The following is an 18,708-nucleotide window of genomic DNA, read 5'->3' as shown; positions in this document are numbered from 1 at the left end:
GGAGTGAATAATTTTACTTATGATGCACTTTTTTTGCATCAACAGCACAGGTATCAAAATGTTAAAAACACTTTTAATCAAAGTTAAAATATATTTGGATACATAATACAGGCGTTAAGCTCGGTTTTGTGCTTTTGCACGGCTACACTGATCCTGAATGCACATGTAATAAAGACGGTCTGTTGAAAATTCACGCAGGATATTTTAAGCTGTTTCTCAGTAAACGTGATTGTTTACTTTATGTTAAAAGAAAGGTGGGTTATCACATAATTGTTTTATTGGTCCATCATACTAGCTTGTTTTGGTTCATTAACTAAAGTGACCTTGACACCCTTGATATAAACAAACCAAACTGTTTGTGTGCCAACTATAGGTTATTACAGCAATAATCAAACTACATAAAAAAGTTTCCAGTCATTAGATTCATGCATCCATACTCTACGTATTCACTTTCCCTGAAATAAAATCCTCCTGCTATAAAGAGCCCGGTGTGTTGGAGCAGTTGATGGATGATCTTAATTATGTGAGCATGACTCTAAGGATAACAAGGAAATTAATCGTTTTCTTATGTGAAGCAAAGCACAATTAACCAGCGGTGTGACCCACCATTCAAAATTTTAAAAGAAAGAAAGTTCAAAAAGTGGAAACTACATTGGAAAAGCCAGCCCTCTAATGGCTTCAGCTGGACCGAGGACATCACGAGTCCCCCGCCCCCGCTATGACATCTGTCAGGAGAAGTTTGGCAAATGCTAACACGATGCCAAGTGAGCTGAAAGGGGACTTGGAAACCAAACACCTCTCCTGAGAGAAGCTTGGCTCGTTCACAATAGTGCTGGAACTGAACCAGATGCAGCACAGATTGTGTAGAAGTGTCTGAAGGAGGCCGGGGATACGCGGCAAATGGGCAGTTAGAGTTCCTCTGCCTGACAACACGGTCTGAAGAACCCACAGGGCAGGCAGGAACACAGGTTTGCCAACAAGCTTTGAAAGCCACAGTTACAGCATCAATTTTTCATTTCAGCTTTATTTATACAGCGCCAAATCCCGACAACAGTCTCCTCAAGCCGCTTTATATTGTGAGGTAAAGACCCTACAATAACACAAAGAAAACCCCGACAATCAGACGACCCCCTACGAGCAAGAACTTAGCAACAGTGGGAAGGAAAAACTCCCTTTAACAGGAAGAAATCATGAATGAACATAATCTGAGCTCAGCCTCTGGACAGAGGGATATCACCATGGTTACAGAGGAGGTTTCACAGCCATGGATCCACACATTCCTCACTTTCTCCATTTATCCAAGGCCGAGTCCGTGTGGTGAAGCTTTGGCAGCGAATACTTTGGTTTCTTTATCACAAACTACGACTCATACGACGATGTTATCTGTCCTCGCCTCTACCTACAATCAGTACTTGGCTTGTTACACAAAAATCAATCAACAGATGTCAGGATTAAATGTCCTGGACACGCCTGCACGGCACAAAAACAAATGCCTTAAGATTTCTGTGCCACCCACAAAGCACAAGATTATCATTTAAAAACATCAAGACAGTGTGTGTGTGTGTGTGTGTGTGTGTGTGTGTGTGTGTGTGTGTACCTGTGTGATGCCAATGTGTTTGTTGACATTCTCTGTCAGGTAGATCATATCTCCCTCCTCGGTCATCACCATGATGAAGCCAGCCAGCGCCTGAGGATAGAAAGCATCCATCGGATCTTCATCCTTCTCCTCCTCCTCCTCCTCCTCCTCCGCCTCCACTTCCTCCTCTTTAGGCTCTTCTTTCAGATTCTTATCTGTTGCAGAAGAAAAGAACCAGGTTATTATTATTACCAGAGGCAGATCAGGCAGGATCACTTAAACCCAAAGTCTTTAAGGTTAAACCTCTTTTCGACTTTGCACGTCTTTAACTGCCTGAAAGTCTCCTCCTGGATTTTCACCAAGCAGACCATGTTGTAATCTCTTCCTGTAAACTCCGCCATGTTTATGGTGATTTGTGTCACTCTTGGAGCCAACCCGTTCTTATGTGTAATTACAGCTGTCAGCATAGCCACATTTTCAAATCCTGCTTTGGCGTTTCCTCTGCTGCGATGTGAGCTCCATCTCTCTGAGATTTGGCTCAAAGAAACGTACTCTGCTGTAGCTGCAAGCCTCTTATCAGTTCACCGACTTTCTGCCTACATCTCCTTCCCATGGCTCCGTGTCTCTGCTGGTGTGGGCATTCACACTAACCGCGCAAATTAAAGGTCCTTGATATGCAGACCTCTTTGAAAATGATCACCATCAACTTTTCCTGCTTCGTGATTGTTTGTGCATTTTCTGTTTTTTGCTTCCTGCAGGATTTTTCCACCAGTAAATCCGGGAACACACTTTCAAACCCTGACGTACGTGTCATATTTGAATCCCCTTAAAAATCCGATCCAGCTATGAGAATGTCTCACCTCTCACCTTTGACCTCAATCAATAAACCAGCCAGGAGGAGTTCATGACTCTGCTCTCACACCTGAGGCAATGAGCCGACTCATCTCCTTAAGTAGTAACACTGAGCACGCAACATGCCAGAGCTGTATTCACATTCACGCACCGTTCATGCCTGACCGAGTTCACCATTCAAACTCTGTCACTCGTAAAGATGAGATGAAGAAAAGAAATGAGGGAGAAGCCGTTTAAATGATTAGAACAACTCACACTGTGCTGTTTTTAAAGGACTTCACCACTTGGAACATTTTATCCAAACCTGACTCACCTGCAACAACAACCACTTGAGCCACAATCAAGCCTCATATTTAACTGTAGCCATAAAAGCATAACTTTCACTTCTTTCCTCATTCTTAACTCTTCCCGTGGAACTCAGAAGTTGCATTATTTAGCTGAGTTAAACCAGTCTTTATGTTTTCTGCCATTAGAAAACAGAAAAAAGAAGCATGCAGGTCATGAAATTAAAGCATGTGCAGAATAACAAAACCAAAAGAACCAAACCGAGTCTGTAGCTGTGCTCAGTATGCTAACATCCTGCTGTTAAGCAGGTTAAATATTTACAAATTCGACCGCACTGCTTCAGCAATGTTTGCTTATTAGCACTAAAAATGCAGATGGAGTTTAACTGTTTTGTAGTTTATATTGTCAAACCAAAAATGGGATCTGCACAAACAACCTTTATTTGTCACATACACAATTATACAGAACACAACATGTAGTGAAATTCTTCTGTCCGAGCTGCGGACAGCCGCGCCATTCCAGGGCTTGGTTTTAGCATGGGGGGTCTAGCCAGGACCCTTACTGGATACCGGGTGGGAATCGAACTTGTGACTCCCACTCCAAAGGTGTGTAGTCTTACCACTACACTATCCAACTGCATCCTCTGGGGCGCACGATTCAGACCAGGTGACATTTAAGTGCACTGCATCCTAAGCTGTTTTCAGGGCTCAGGGCTGCAGAGAATGTGTGAAAGCTCCAATGCAAATCCTGCCATGCATGAGCTTTGGTTAAGTATAACGTAACGTAATTTTTAATCAGGTAATAATTATTGATCCATTAAGGATCTTCAGGCCCTGTTGGGACACACTGTCACATGACTCTGTGCTTCTTACCTGATCGAAGCAGGTGGTGCATTCGCAGGAAGCTGAGGGTCACTCTCATGATGGCGGCTTTGTCCAGGTGGGTGGACACTCGGCGTGGGAGAGGCAGAGTGTGGGCGAGCTCATAAAAGACCTCGGTCTCCTGACTCCGCCTGCATCTGGCCGCATCACGAGAGCGCAGTTTTCTCTGTTCTGAGCTGGTCCTGCAGGAGGAAGAAGAGGAAGATGATCAGGAGGTGAATTTTTTTTTTTAAAAAAAGGAGCGGAAAACTAATGTGGAAAGAAGAAGCTGTGAAGGAGGAAGGGAGGATAATTGTTATGTGACAGAAATAAATAAAGAAGAATGGACGAGGAGAGGGGAGGGAAAAGATGATTAGACCAGAGAAGGAATGTGGGGCAGTGGGGGAGGAACGAAGGAGCTGAAGTGGGACTAAAAAAAAAAAAAAAAAAAAAAAAGACCTCTGTGTGGAGCCCAGAATCAACAATTCACTTGTAACCAAATTTCCTTCCCCACTTCAGCCCCAGCATGTGTTTCTCCTTTCCTCTGCTGACAATGCTTTTTATTGTTAACACAGAACTACAAGGAAGAAGGTCAGAGTATGAGTGCTATACAAAGAAGGCTCCCCCAGTTTCCTTTCAAGCAACATTAAAGTGGATCTAGTCTGCTTTTCTTTATGGTCAATGGCGGACACTCGTAATAAACATGGCTAAAGTTTCAAATGATGACCTCAGAGTTTGTACGAGGAGTCTCTGTGAGCGCCAAAGCTCTAAACACCCAGTTGCAGATAGCTTTTTTTAAATCCTCTTGGCTGTTAATGTTAATTTTTAATTTAAGATACATCTTCAAATACCTGCCCTGAGCCAGTTCAAGATTAATTTTTAAAAGAGGCATGCTTTTAGAAAACTCTGAACGGCCCCAATAAAGCCCTAAAAGCCCTTCAGTGCTGCAGCTGTGCAGTTTTAAAGCCTCCAGCAGTGACCTGTGAGTCAGTCTGGGAATTTTATGAGCAACACTTGGTGCCCTAATAAACTGATAAACTGCAACTTCCAGTCTTCTGGATTTCGAAACACACATGAGGAGGAGTTTGGAACCAGATGCTTTTAATGGAAAACAACCCAACCATCAAATATATAATGCACTAATCACAGATGCATGTACAGATTCTGTAAAGTGAAGGCGTTTAATTACAGGGTTAATCCCACTTTAAAGGCAACGAGACATAAACGCCTTCACGTCTTTACTTTGTGATCGTGCCCACAAGTTTCAGCTCTATAAACACTCCAAAGTGGGAACAGAAGTGAACAAAAATAGGGAGAAGCACCCAAAAACTGAAGGGAACAAAATGTTTTCTATCTCAGCAGCCAGGAAAACGTCCAGATCTACAGGGCTCCCTCCCCCGCTCGTCTTTTCTTTGCTCTGTCTTCATCCATCCCTCAGCTCGCTCAGCACCGCTCAGGCCGAGATTAAAAAACATGTGCTGACAGGACAAAAGCCTGGTTTCACTTCGCTTCCATTCACTGCGTTTTCCAGTCGTGGGTGGATATGCAATCATGTCGAGGCCAAACAGTGTCACCTAACACACTCTTTCATTGCAAGCAGCAACAGTGGAGGACCCAAACTAAGAAAAATTAAAGAGTAAACGTATTCATTGAATATTCATTGGCAGCGCCTCGTGATCGGGATTTGGATATTAAATGTTAAGAAATATTTTTTACTTATTGATACATTTAGTTCTGAATAAATAACGATATAAACGGAAAATTAGAAATAGAGTAGAAAATGCAATTTCTGGGGCAACTGCTGTGTGATGGTTGCTTGTAAATGTGTAAGAAGTTGCAGTTAATGTTCATATTATAAAAAGTTTGAAAAACTTGCTGAAAACATGCTGAAAAATTCCTATAACTAGCCTAGCTAAGGGCTTTTATTTTGAAATATTTTTGTTTATTTTGTGTTTATACTGTAAAATCAACTCGGGGATTCACTGTGAACATTTAAGACAGTAACTAAGGCTTTTATTTTGAACATTACACACACTGTATTAATTTTCCATTAGGAAAAGCAGGATTTTTCTAGTTTTCAAGCTCGGTGGGTTACCTAGTCCTCTCTGGCTCTCCAGTTCACTTTAATAGGGAGAGATTTAGGGGTGGTTTTCTTGTGCAACAAATTATTAAATTATTGAAAAACAGTAAAACACTTTTGGAAAAAGCAAACACCGAGCTGGAATCTGAAGGGTGTGTTTGTCTGTGTGGGATCACACGGACGTCGCGGAAAAAGAAAACATAATAATAAAGAATTCAGCTGACGAGAACACACAGCTTTGAAAAGCACCAGCAAATAAATACTTAATCATAAATAAACAAAGAATGGCATGGCATTTAATACAAGGCCCAATCATTTAAACACACATGTCAACATTCCGTTATTATTATTATTTTAGTGCATTGTTGACAGATAAAACTAATAAAAACTAATAAAGTTGTTTCTTTATTTATTTACTTATTTTGGCACCTTGGGTCCTCCGTAATAAAATGCTACAGGCTTTAATAACTACCTAAAACAAAGTGACCTCTTTCAGTGTGCTGACTCGGGCCAATAAATGATCAAAGCGCAGAACAAAAAGAACATAACACAGGACACCAGCTGAGCACGGCTTCAAAAATAACTTCTGCAGCTGACAGACGCCTTTACACAGCACATAGTATCACACACTCACACAGACACACACGGTCAGCATAATCACACTCATTACGGTAATACATGTTTGATCACGCTGACAGAAATGTTGCACAACTCTTCACATTGTGGGTTATTAATCCTTACAGGGGCCTCCGCATCCTCTAAAATAAGCAGACTTGATTGTGAAATTCTGGGCCGATGCTGATGTTTAAAATTACGACTTTGCCAGTATTGTTTTAGTCTTTATGTTTATTTTTCCTGTTTTCAGCAGAATAAACTAAAACAAACAAACAAAACCTGCTCAGACAAAAGATCAGACCTCACCTAATACTGCTGCTAAACATCTATGGGAGGAATATGGAGTGAAAGAAAATCAAATGAAGGTGATCAATAAATAATAATAATAATAATAATAATAATAATAATAATAATAATAATAATAATAAGATAATCATAACAACTCCAAGTCAAAAGAAATGAAATAAAGTTGGTCTGTGGGTGAAAGGACATCTTTTACATTCACTGCTTGATCTGAATACCTCCTCCCTGCTTTGGTTTAAAGTGAACACAAACATGTCTGTCCTTTATTCAGACAGTAGCACATAATGTTCCAGCGGGACACTCGGGCACACCCACACTGTTTGTATCAGGCGCTAATCCACCTGGAACCCGTGTGAATATCTGAGATCAGATTAAAGAACATCCTTGTTTTTGCTGCTGTTGCATCAGCACATAATACCGCAAATCTCTTTATTACTGGGCATTAGAACAAGAGTACAAATTTATTACACCATCCGCATCCAACGTGATGGCTTTTATTCAAACAAACACACTCACACACACACACACACACACACACACACACACACACACACACTTTCAGAGTCTGCCCCCCCCACCGCATGCTCACCCCCACCCCTCTGAAAGAACAGTCCTGTTTTCTTTTGCTGAATCTTCGTGCAAAGAAGTGAAACAGAGTCACGTTCACAGCATGAACTAAAGCACAGCCTGAAATACTGAGTGTACCCGTACACCGCACAGGGATTTGGTTTGTTTACCTCTGGGGTTTAGTTCAATTTTGCTCAAAAGCACACCCAAAAATTAAATAAATAAGACATTTTCCTCCGATTCAGCAACATCTTTGCTGCAGCTCACTTCCTGCAGAGGTGTCTGCAACACTTTCCTCTTCTTTTACTTATCATTTTGATTCAATAGTTTTGTCTACAAGGTGATCAAACAAGAAACAAACAAAAACAAAAAAAACTTGTAATTTTCCACAGCTCAGGGTCATGAACTTTTTTTTTGGTGTGTAAGGAACTGAATGTACCGAAGACAGGAAACTCTGGTATGCTGCTTGCAGAAAAAAAAAAAAAAAAAAAACCTCTAGGTTTAGCATGTCAGCTTAACGTCACTCAACATCTTTTGGGTACATAAACACTGCGAGGGTCACAACACTGCAGATATATTTCATGCAGCTTCTGGCACGCCATCCCAAGTCAAACACATTTCCATGTTTGACGAGGTGAAGTGCAGCTGGACAGCCACAGATATGGTCAAAGTTTCACACCAGCCTACGTCACCCTCAAACACACTCAGCAGCCGTTCGGTAGAGATAATGGCGCAGCTCGTTTTGTCTCTTTGTGCTGCGTCTGTGCAAGAAAAACAAGCTGACAAACCCACTTCAAACCGCTGCGCTGGAAGCTGACAATTAGAGGACTCGCACTCAAACTTGCAGCACAAAATAGGAAGACATGTGAATTCCCAAAGCGCAGCTCAGTGACGCCAGGGGCGGACAAACCCCTTCAGGGGGTTTGCAAGGAATGCATTCCTCTTTTTGCCTTTGAAAGGCAGCCCTTCCCAGTAGGGGGGGGGGTCACAGCCCCTTCAAGGGGTCATGAGATTAATGTGGGGTGTCTTTGTGAGAGCTTCTTCAGCCCTGGTTTTCCTTAAGATCTTAAAATATTTGTCAGAAATGACCTTGGTAAGCATGTGGACACATTAAACCGTGTCACAGTTTCACCACAAACCAAAACACAGAGCTGCACACGGGTGAGGACACAACGTGTCCTTCTGTTCTGCTGTTCAACTGTTTTGATTAAAACTCAAGTTTTAGCTCCTTTTTGTGTTGCTGCCAACACTGCTTCTGCCTGCAGGCCTTCCACCACATACAGAACTACCGACAAGTGTTGTTGTCGACAATATTAGCTTGATACTTGTGTTAGCATCACTGCTGTTGCTCACAGAGCTCCTAAGCACCTTAAAGGGATTTTGTCTTGTGGACAGGAGATACTTATCATTTCCTCTCAGGTTTTTTTAATCTTACACAAACAAGATAAACACTTCATTTAATTTACTACAGCTTCATGAGTCTCCAACAACTTCAGAGCTTCCCCTCAGCTGACTTGCTTTAGGGTTTAAGCCCCCCCCCCCCCCCCACCGATTTGCCTCCCCCGAAGCTAACAGAAGGAAAACAACTTCAGCTAAACACGTTTTTATTTTTCACCTCTATAACACAGATTACAGCTGTTTGTTAAATACTCCCAATATTTAATCTATCGATCCGTGTTCTCGGGTACAGATTTCCCCTCCTTTGCCGTTTACACAAACACAAATTTTCATCAGATTTATTGACTCGTGTCCACAAGCACAGGTGGAAATTTTTCCAGGTTTAAAGGGTGGAAAGTCCACATTTTTTGGATGAACACCACCGCTCGAGCTGCACACGTGACTGAATATTTTTTAAATTTTCTTTAGTTTTACTTTTACACACCCTGGCCTCCCATTTAGATCAGCCAGAATGACTTGGTTAAGATTTGGAAAACAAAGTTCAGTTCTCTTGGTTTCCTCCAGGAAGTTGCCAGAACCAAAACTTGGGATACCTTTTACTACTGAAACTCTAAAAAAAAACACCCCAGTAGTTGGTTTTTTGATGACCTCAGCTGCTGTAGGCAGTGTAGGTACTGAACCTGCAGCTTTTCAGGAAGTGACGGGGAACACCTAAATGTTTAAGTACATTAGATAATTTTGTTGTGGTATTGCGTATTGTGTAAATAATTTCAGGTATGATGGCATTCCTAGTTCCCTCAAAGCTTCCTCAAATGTCAAATTCCTCCTCCCTGTACTGGAAAACTGCCAAATTCGTGCCCACGCACATAACAGTATTTCACGTTTTGCCATGAGACAGAGGTAGGAAGACATTTCCACACATGCACAGCATCCCTGAACTCTTCTAGACATCACCTGACAGAGGGGTGTGTGAGAAAAATGTCTGACGTAGTCGCTTTAAAATGTTTTGAACCTGCCAGCTCCCTCATAAAAAACTTTGTGATGTCAGACTGTGGGAGCAGTTCAAGTAATAGCTCTACCGGTAGTGAGCGTCCTGGAAGCTCGATCCAGACAACTCCCTCTGGAGCACTTCCAGCAGCTTTAACATATCTGAAGCAGACGGTTTCCTGCTGTGTGCTTCATGCAATATAAACAAAGCCAACTACAGAAAACATCCCGACCTAATTATCCTGAAACTCTCCAAAGTTTGTGAGTGAAAACAGCTTTCTGGTCCTACATCGTCTCACAAGATATTTATTCTCTGTGCACAAATTAAACAATCGTGCAAATAAGAGGAAATCCCGTGGAAAACAGCGCTGACATGATTAGGCTCAATTTCATGGCCATTTCCCTAAAATAATGCTGTTTTGATAACGTGTCACATTCACACAAAGAATGTCCTTCGATGGCGGTGGGTGATACACGAGGATATGGGAAAAGCAAAACACGTCCGTCACGCCAAACCTGTCAGTGTTAAACATGCATGGCTACTCCTGAGAGGTGTTTATGAACCCAGACCGCAATGTTTTCTAAACCGAACCAGAAACTTTTTAGAGTCTAAAGACAAACCTGTAAAACACAAGAGGTGGATGCGAATGACCCTCCTGGCTGATTACTCCATCACCCCTCCACCAGGCTAACATTAATGTTAAAGGTTTTAAAATATGTCCTTACAATCAAAAACACAATAAAAGTTTGTCTGTCTTCATCGTTTTATAACAGAACAATTAAAGTCTTCATCGAGCTTCTGGAATCAAACCAGGGACCTTTCACTTGTTAGGCGAATGTGTAAACCACTACACCGCAGAGCCACACACAAGGTACTAACACTATGTTGATGGATTTTGACACATTAAAAGGAGCTGATTACACCTGCACGAGTCAGTCAGGTACAGTACTGCAGCCCTGTTACAGCTGTTTATCACAGGCTGTCAACAAGCACTCACAGCACCGAGCAGCCTGCCAGCGGGAGGAGCCTCAGCGAGCTCCGTGTCCTTGGTCAGAGAGCAGCGCTGCTCTTTGTCGACTTATTGCTCAATACAAGTGTGTGCGTGTGTGTGTGTGTGTGTGTGTGTGTGTGTGTGTGTGTGTGTGTGTGTTGGGAGGAGGTGTACAAAGCCCTGAATAGAGCTCTGCACCAAACACTGTCTTCTGTGTGTGTTCTGGAGTACAAACTGCGGTTACTGAGCCGTCACACATGACTTCGCCTTCCTACACAACACACACACACACACACACACACACACAGTAATCTATAATCTACACAGATGGAGCGTCTATGAAACATGAGGTAAGCAATTACCAGTTGGAGCGCCGCTTACGCTTAGAACACAATGTCCTCTCGTGGCATGTGTAGACGGGGGAGGGAGCGCGCGCACACACACACACACACAAACACTCAGCAGCAGGTCACGAGACTTTAAAGCAAAAGGAACAAATGCAGCGATGAGGACGGGAGAGAGTGAAGGAAAACATGAGGAAGTCCAGGACAAAGACTCCGGGACCCCCTTCGTAAATAATCACACGTATCCTGCCAGCCCCCTCACACACACTCACAGACACAGTTGCATTTTTATATCTTAGTGGGGACATCTAATTGACATAATGCTTTCCCTAGCCGCGTATGGAGGACCACAAGAGCCACGCGCATCGAAATAAAAAAATTCTGTGCTTAATTTTAATAAACTGATTTTTAAATTCTTTTCAAGTCTTCATTTCAAAAACATTTTCGAATTGCACTTTAATAAACTGCATTTCAAAAACCCTTTTGAATTGCACTTTAATAAACTGCATTTCAAAATCCTTTTCAATTCCACTTTAATAAAAACATTTTCGAATTGCACTTTAATAAACTGCATTTCAAAAATCATTTTCGAATTCCACTTTAATAAACTGCATTTCAAAACCTTTTTCGAATTCCACTTTAATAAAAACATTTTGAATTGCACTTTAATAAACTGCATTTCAAAAACATTTTCGAATTCCACTTTAATAAACTGCATTTCAAAAACCTTTTTCGAATTGCACTTTAATAAACTGCATTTCAAAATCCATTTCCCTTTCCTGTTCGCTCAGGGATTAACATGTGGATTAGCAGTTGGATTAGCAGTTGGATTAACAACTTCATTTTAAAAATCCTGCTGCTATTCAAATTAGCCACACCGTGGGATGTAAGGAGCTCTCTGATTGGTTGGTCAGACACAGGCTGTCTGCCAGCCTGGATTTTTCTAGCTCATAGCTTCTCCCTGCTATGAAGCGTGTGTGCTTGTACAAAGGCCGTTCAGCCTCGGGATTTACACTCGGCTCGACACGGATATGTGAAGAATGAAGGGACCCTGCAGCGAAACGGAGAGCCAACCTCTGACTGAGTGCCGTTTACTCAGTCTGACCACCTGTTGAAGGTAAGGTGCTAACGTGGCTAACGCTAGCATCACCGCACGTAGCCCCGTTATTTTAAGATCATCTTAGCTAATGAAAATTTTACCCGCAGCTGTACGAGCTCGCACGTGTTTTGTAAGCTGCTGTGCTCTTCACAAATAAAGCTGGAAGCAGCTCAGACTGTTAGAATCAGCACTGAGGCCTGTTACATTTATACGGTGTTAGAGCAACGGCTGCAACCTACAGCCTTTAAACTAGCGATTAAATGCTGACAGTAAACTCGTCAGTCCAGATGTTACCACATTACTCTATGGTACTTAGAGTTAAAACAACTGACACAGGCCGATTAAAATAACAGCTGTCAGTTCTCTCATTCCTTATATCAAGACTGGAGATCACACTACTGATTTCAGTTCATTTAATATGTGAGTGCACAGAGTCATTCTCAACTGGACATAAATGATGATCAAAGGTCGTGTATATATGATGAATTCATCAAATCCCAGCCTCTAACACAGTGCGCTGAATCTTAGCTTTGAATGTCCAGTATATTCTAATCAGTGCAATGTAAGCATTCACTGAACCTACAGTATCTACTCCTGTGTGGCAAATGTGTGGTAAAGATACAGATAATGAAGTTTAATTATTAATACAATATACATCATGAAAATGAAAGCTGAAATTGATTCAGTTTAGTACTTTTCTCTGTATGCTCTGTGATTATAAAGGCCTTAAATTCTGTGATATATACTGTAAATGATTTTCACAGAGGTCTTAAAGTACTTAAATCACTGCTGATAGTCTGGTTGTTTACATTTTCACATGTTTTTGTGTCTGTAGGGCTGTTTGATGACGATTTGGACTCCTCTGGGAGATGAGGACACACCCACATCTGTTCCATACTGCAGCCATGGATGGTGTTACGGCTCTGAGTCAGCTTTGGGCCATCAGACGCACACACTGGAAAACCAGCGCCTGTACTTCATGCAGGAGAGACGGCCTTAGTGATGTAGGTTCATAAGCGAGTTCAAACATTTCTGGCCTCTTATCACTTAGATTTCTTAATCTTAACAGTGAATGCATTTAAAGCAGGAACTGCACACCTAGCCATCAGAAGTTTGGCAGCATGAGTACTGTAAAGTTTTCTAGGGCCCTTGTTAAAAATTCCACAAGCACCACACCACATTTGTCATGTACAGTTCCATTTTGTACAGTACATTGTTGAAATTATAAACTATATATTCTAGTTAGCCACTTGTCAGTAATTTCTGAGTAAATGGATGTCACTGATAAATCAGTGGTGATTCACCTGCAAATGTTTTTAACAAACTTTTTTTTTGTAGAATTCATCAGCAGCTGTGGAGAGATGTATTTGAATATCTTCTGGTTCCACTTTTCTTAACCTGGAAGCTGAGGATGGCTGATTCCTGACAAGGACACACCTCAGCACTTATCATGGGTGTTACATCCTCTGTGCTGCAATTCCAGAGAAAACGAGAGAGCAACGACCACTCATTAAGACCAGCCAGAAATCTGTCCCTTTCTGGCAGCTGTGGAAACTTCCAATAAGAAAGTTTGCATTCTTAGAACAATGCTGGATCATGTGTGATGTGTCATTATATGAGGATATTACATTTTGACTTAATTCTGCTCAAATAAGTGTTTTGTTCGTTGAGCCAATATGGCAGCTTTTTATTGTGCTCCAAGTTAAAACCTATTGCCCTCATGAGCGCAGCATCTAACAACTCTCCTTAAAAAAGTCGATTGACTTTAACTGGACACAATGGTTTCCAGTGGGAGATACATTCATCACTCATCCATGACACTGGAGAAGTCACCTGAGTGAGTGATAAAACAATTTTCCATGGAATTTCCAGAGGAACTAAACTTTGTTGTTGTTTCTTTGGGCTCAATTTCAGCTCTAGCAGCATCTCTCAGAAGAAAACCTTTTTGCAAATAATCAGATGAAAAGATTGTTGAACCAGGTGGTATTCTCTGGAGTTTAAGACCAAACTCAAACAGTGAATTGACATTAGACTGGAATTCATAAGATGAATAGAAATACTGCTGAAGCTGAATGATATAGATATATATGTGTGTGATCTTTTTTTTTCCTCCAATTCACCAGGTCTGTAAAGTTCAGTATGACTGTGGTACATGATACAAAGGAATAAATACAGAAGAATAAAAACTTTGTGAATAACTTTACTCTTCTTAAAAATAACTCATAAAACAAGTAAAAGTACAAATGTGTACAAGTTAGAGACTTCCTCAGTAAGTTTACACTCTTTTGGAGTGATTTTAATTGTGTGTTAAAGAGAAAGAGATTAGGAGGTAAAGTAGAGGATGCAGAGTCCATCACTGAGGCCGTCTCTCCTGCATGAAGTCCAGGTGCTGGTTTTCCAGTGTGTGCGTCTGATGGCCCAAAGCTGACTCAGAGCCGTAACACCATCCATGGCTGCAGTATGGAACAGATGTGGGTGTGTCCTCATCTCCCAGAGGAGTCCAAATCGTCATCAAACAGCCCTACAGACACAAAAACATGTGAAAATGTAAACAACCAGACTATCAGCAGTGATTTAAGTACTTTAAGACCTCTGTGAAAATCATTTACAGTATATATCACAGAATTTAAGGCCTTTATAATCACAGAGCATACAGAGAAAAGTACTAAACTGAATCAATTTCAGCTTTCATTTTTCATGATGTATATTGTATTAATAATTAAACTTCATTATCTGTATCTTTACCACACATTTGCCACACAGGAGTAGATACTGTAGGTTCAGTGAATGCTTACATTGCACTGATTAGAATATACTGGACATTCAAAGCTAAGATTCAGCGCACTGTGTTAGAGGCTGGGATTTGATGAATTCATCATATATACACGACCTTTGATCATCATTTATGTCCAGTTGAGAATGACTCTGTGCACTCACATATTAAATGAACTGAAATCAGTAGTGTGATCTCCAGTCTTGATATAAGGAATGAGAGAACTGACAGCTGTTATTTTAATCGGCCTGTGTCAGTTGTTTTAACTCTAAGTACCATAGAGTAATGTGGTAACATCTGGACTGACGAGTTTACTGTCAGCATTTTAATCGCTAGTTTAAAGGCTGTAGGTTGCAGCCGTTGCTCTAACACCGTATAAATGTAACAGGCCTCAGTGCTGATTCTAACAGTCTGAGCTGCTTCCAGCTTTATTTGTGAAGAGCACAGCAGCTTACAAAACACGTAGCGAGCTCGTACAGCTGCGAGGTAAAATTTTCATTAGCTAAGATGATCTTAAAATAACGGGCTACGTGGCGGTGATGCTAGCGTTAGCCACGTTAGCACCTTACCTTCAACAGGTGGTCAGACTGAGTAAACGGGCACTCAGTCAGAGGTTGGCTCTCCGTTTCGCTGCAGGGTCCCTTCATTCTTCACATATCCGTGTCGAGCCGAGTGTAAATCCCGAGGCTGAACGGCCTTTGTACAAGCACACACGCCTCGTAGCAGGGAGAAGCTATGAGCTAGAAAAATCCAGGCTGGCAGACAGCCTGTGTCTGACCAACCAATCAGAGAGCTCTTACATCCCACGGTGTGGCTAATTTGAATAGCAGCAGGATTTTTAAAATGAAGTTGTTAATCCAACTGCTAATCCAACTGCTAATCCACATGTTAATCCCTGAGCGAACAGGAAAAGGAAATGGATTTTGAAATGCAGTTTATTAAAGTGCAATTCGAAAAAGGTTTTGAAATGCAGTTTATTAAAGTGGAATTAAAATGTTTTTGAAATGCAGTTTATTAAAGTGCAGTTCGAAAATGTTTTTGAAATGCAGTTTATTAAAGTGCATTCGAAAATGTTTTTATTAAAGTGGAATTCGAAAAAGGTTTTTGAAATGCAGTTTATTAAAGTGGAATTTAAAATGATTTTTGAAATGCAGTTTATTAAAGTGGAATTCGAAAATGTTTTTTGAAATGCAGTTTATTAAAGTGCAATTCGAAAATGTTTTTATTAAAGTGGAATTCGAAAAAGGATTTTGAAATGCAGTTTATTAAAGTGCAATTCAAAAAAGGTTTTTGAAATGCAGTTTATTAAAGTGCAATTCGAAAATGTTTTTTGAAATGAAGACTTGAAAAGAATTTAAAAATCAGTTTATTAAAATTAAGCACAGAATTTTTTATTTCGATGCGCGTGGCTCTTGTGGTCCTCCATAGCCGCGTACCCTAACCATCAAAACTGAATGCCTAACCCTAACCATAACAGTAACCCTGACACTAAAACCACATTTTGAGTCTCAAAAATACCTTCAAACTTGTGGGGATTAATGTTGGTCCCCACAAGTATGGTAACATTCCAATTTGTGGTCCGCACAAAGATATCTAAACATGGTACACACACACAAACACCAGACATCTCATATCCTTGCTGACATGCGTACTAAACTATAAACAACAAAGTGAGCTCGGCCTTGTTTGGCTCAGTACACAATGTTCAAGACTGCTGAAACAGGGAAGGGTTGTTTTTGGCAGCCTGGAGACTGTCATGGCACACACACGCGCGCGCGCACACACACACGCACACACACACACACACCAAACCTTTGGCCTAGTGTGTTCACATTTGAACAACTGTTCTTTTTCCTACTCTCACAGGCTGTTTTGGCCTGAAACCAACTTTTGGTCAGTCTTTAAACCAGAACTGTCAAACTCAGCTAACGGGCCAATAAAACAGTCTCAGAATAACTTGCCGATCTGTTAGTGTACAGCAGGGAGTAAAAACAGATGATGAAAATCCTGATTTATCTCAAGAAATAATTGTAATTTCAACATTATGTGCTTATGTCAAGTCTTTTTAAATCAGTTAGTCCCAATCAGAGACACTTCTTTTGAGGTGACCACAAAACTCATAAACAGAACTAGGACACATTAAGTACCAGGAGCAATCCAAGACCACATACTTCCTCCAAAGCCAACAAACGCACACCCTCCACAATCTGAGTGTGCAGATCCAGATTAATTTGTGAGATTATCTTTAGAACAACAAAACAATTTTTATCATGTGAAACTTCTACATTTGCCCCATCGGACATTAGTAAAGAGTCCTTCCAAAAACTTCTTGGACCTGGATCCAGAAATTTATGGAAACAAGCCCAGTGTGTGTGTCCAAATTTCCCAACAATCTATCTTCAACTTTCTGAACAAACACACAAACTGGACCAAACACATAACCCTCCACTACGGAGGTTAAAGCCCAAGGCCATTTCTTCATATTCCTTGTTTTCCAATCCACATTTTTATGAGACACATCAAAGCTGACACCAGCAACTTTATGGGCTTTATCAAACTAATTTTAACAGACGAATCAATAATGTGACCTAGAGTTCATCCCTGTGAGTCACCTACAAATATGAATAAATGTACTAACACATGACACCTTTTGGTTGAGCACACTGTTCTGGTGGGCTTCAGGTTTCCTCCTGGGCGGAGGTCACAGCTCCTGCTGTGGCTGTCCACTCTGTCCCACATGTTACACCCCCCCTCCCACCTCCGTCCCCTCTGCTCAGACAGGAAAGGCTATACTTCCAGTTTTAGTGTTAATATTAAACCCTAAAGCCTTGCCCCCGACACCAAAACATCCACACTGCCAGCAGGGCTTGAAAAGAACCTCAAAGCATTAAGAAAAACAAACGCAAAAAAGAGACATGACTAGAAATCCTCCATAAATCATCTGCCACTTACCCCAGAACACATACTCACTTTAAAGATTCAAGTGTCTCTTATAACCATATATATGAAAATATGCCCTCTATGGCAGCCATACTCTCTGATAAATACAACAATTTGAACTTCAGGTGTGCTCAGGCTCTGCTCTAAAGCCTTCAGAGAACACACTGTTCCTTTCTTTGAGCTGTCACTAAATGTCCTCAGACCCTCTTCCACTTTCCACCAAAGCTTCCTCTTTTTCTTTTTTAAACAATCTACTACAATCAGACGCAAAGTCCCGAGAAACCCCGTGAACACGTTAATGTTATCTCTCCGCAGCCATCTCTGTCTGTTATGTCTGCCTGCAATAAAAAAAAAATCCATAACTGGGATGCGGGACATGCATGAAGCAGAGCAACATGGCGTGAACAAAGGCGGCGGCTGTGCTCTGCAACAACAACACAAGACCAGACTGGGTAATACAGATGTACAGCAGATATCACATCCCATGCATATTTATCTCATTTACAGGCTTGTAAACATGCTGTAATATTAATTATGTCTATTTTTTTAAGGAAATAAGCCTGTTCAGCACGCGCAATTCAAATAGGATTTCAAATTAAAAGGCTCTATTAAACGCAGGGAAAACGCAGCACGGAGCTGTGGAGGGGGAAGAACAGAAAAAAATGTTATTTAAATGATAATTTAAAAATAATGTTCCTTGAATATAAACAGGCCGATAGAGAGCTAGCCGCACAGCCTGTAGCCCTGCGAGCTAAGCCGCCGTCGTTTCCACCGCCCGCTGCTGCTTTAATGGCTCCCGGAGACTCAAAGTTAAAAGCCAGAAAATACAGATCAACACACCGAACCCTTCACCCGAGTAACCGTAAATCGATAAGTCTTACCGTTTGACCGCAACGACCCCCTCCTTCTTCTCCATCTTCAATCTAAGTGCTGAGCGAAACGATTCGGCTTTTTATTGTTGTTTAATCTGACTCGACGACACAGTAAAATCCCAATAAGTCCCCTCAAAGGCGTCAGGTTACTCACTGTAAACACGG

The 18,708-nt window shown here is 41.2% G+C and overlaps 1 protein-coding gene across 1 annotated transcript in view; it reads right to left on the bottom strand.

Moving 5' to 3' along the window:
* hif1al (hypoxia inducible factor 1 subunit alpha, like) overlaps nucleotides 1–18,708 on the bottom strand; it is a 27,759-nt gene extending 9,051 nt beyond the window's left edge. Inside the window, exons 1-3 of the mRNA XM_039598093.1 lie at nucleotides 18,553–18,708; nucleotides 3,586–3,776; nucleotides 1,598–1,791 (exon numbers count right to left, since the gene is read on the bottom strand). Coding sequence (XP_039454027.1) covers nucleotides 1,598–1,791; nucleotides 3,586–3,776; nucleotides 18,553–18,587 — 420 coding nt within the window. The 5' untranslated portion in view covers nucleotides 18,588–18,708. The remainder of the gene's footprint in view (nucleotides 1–1,597; nucleotides 1,792–3,585; nucleotides 3,777–18,552) is intronic.

This window comes from Oreochromis aureus, linkage group 14 (genome assembly GCF_013358895.1).
Source record: "Oreochromis aureus strain Israel breed Guangdong linkage group 14, ZZ_aureus, whole genome shotgun sequence".
In the NCBI taxonomy this organism is placed as follows: Eukaryota; Metazoa; Chordata; class Actinopteri; order Cichliformes; family Cichlidae; genus Oreochromis; species Oreochromis aureus.
The sequence above is the reverse complement of the archived record's forward strand: the minus strand, read 5'-3'. Positions and strand labels throughout refer to the sequence as shown.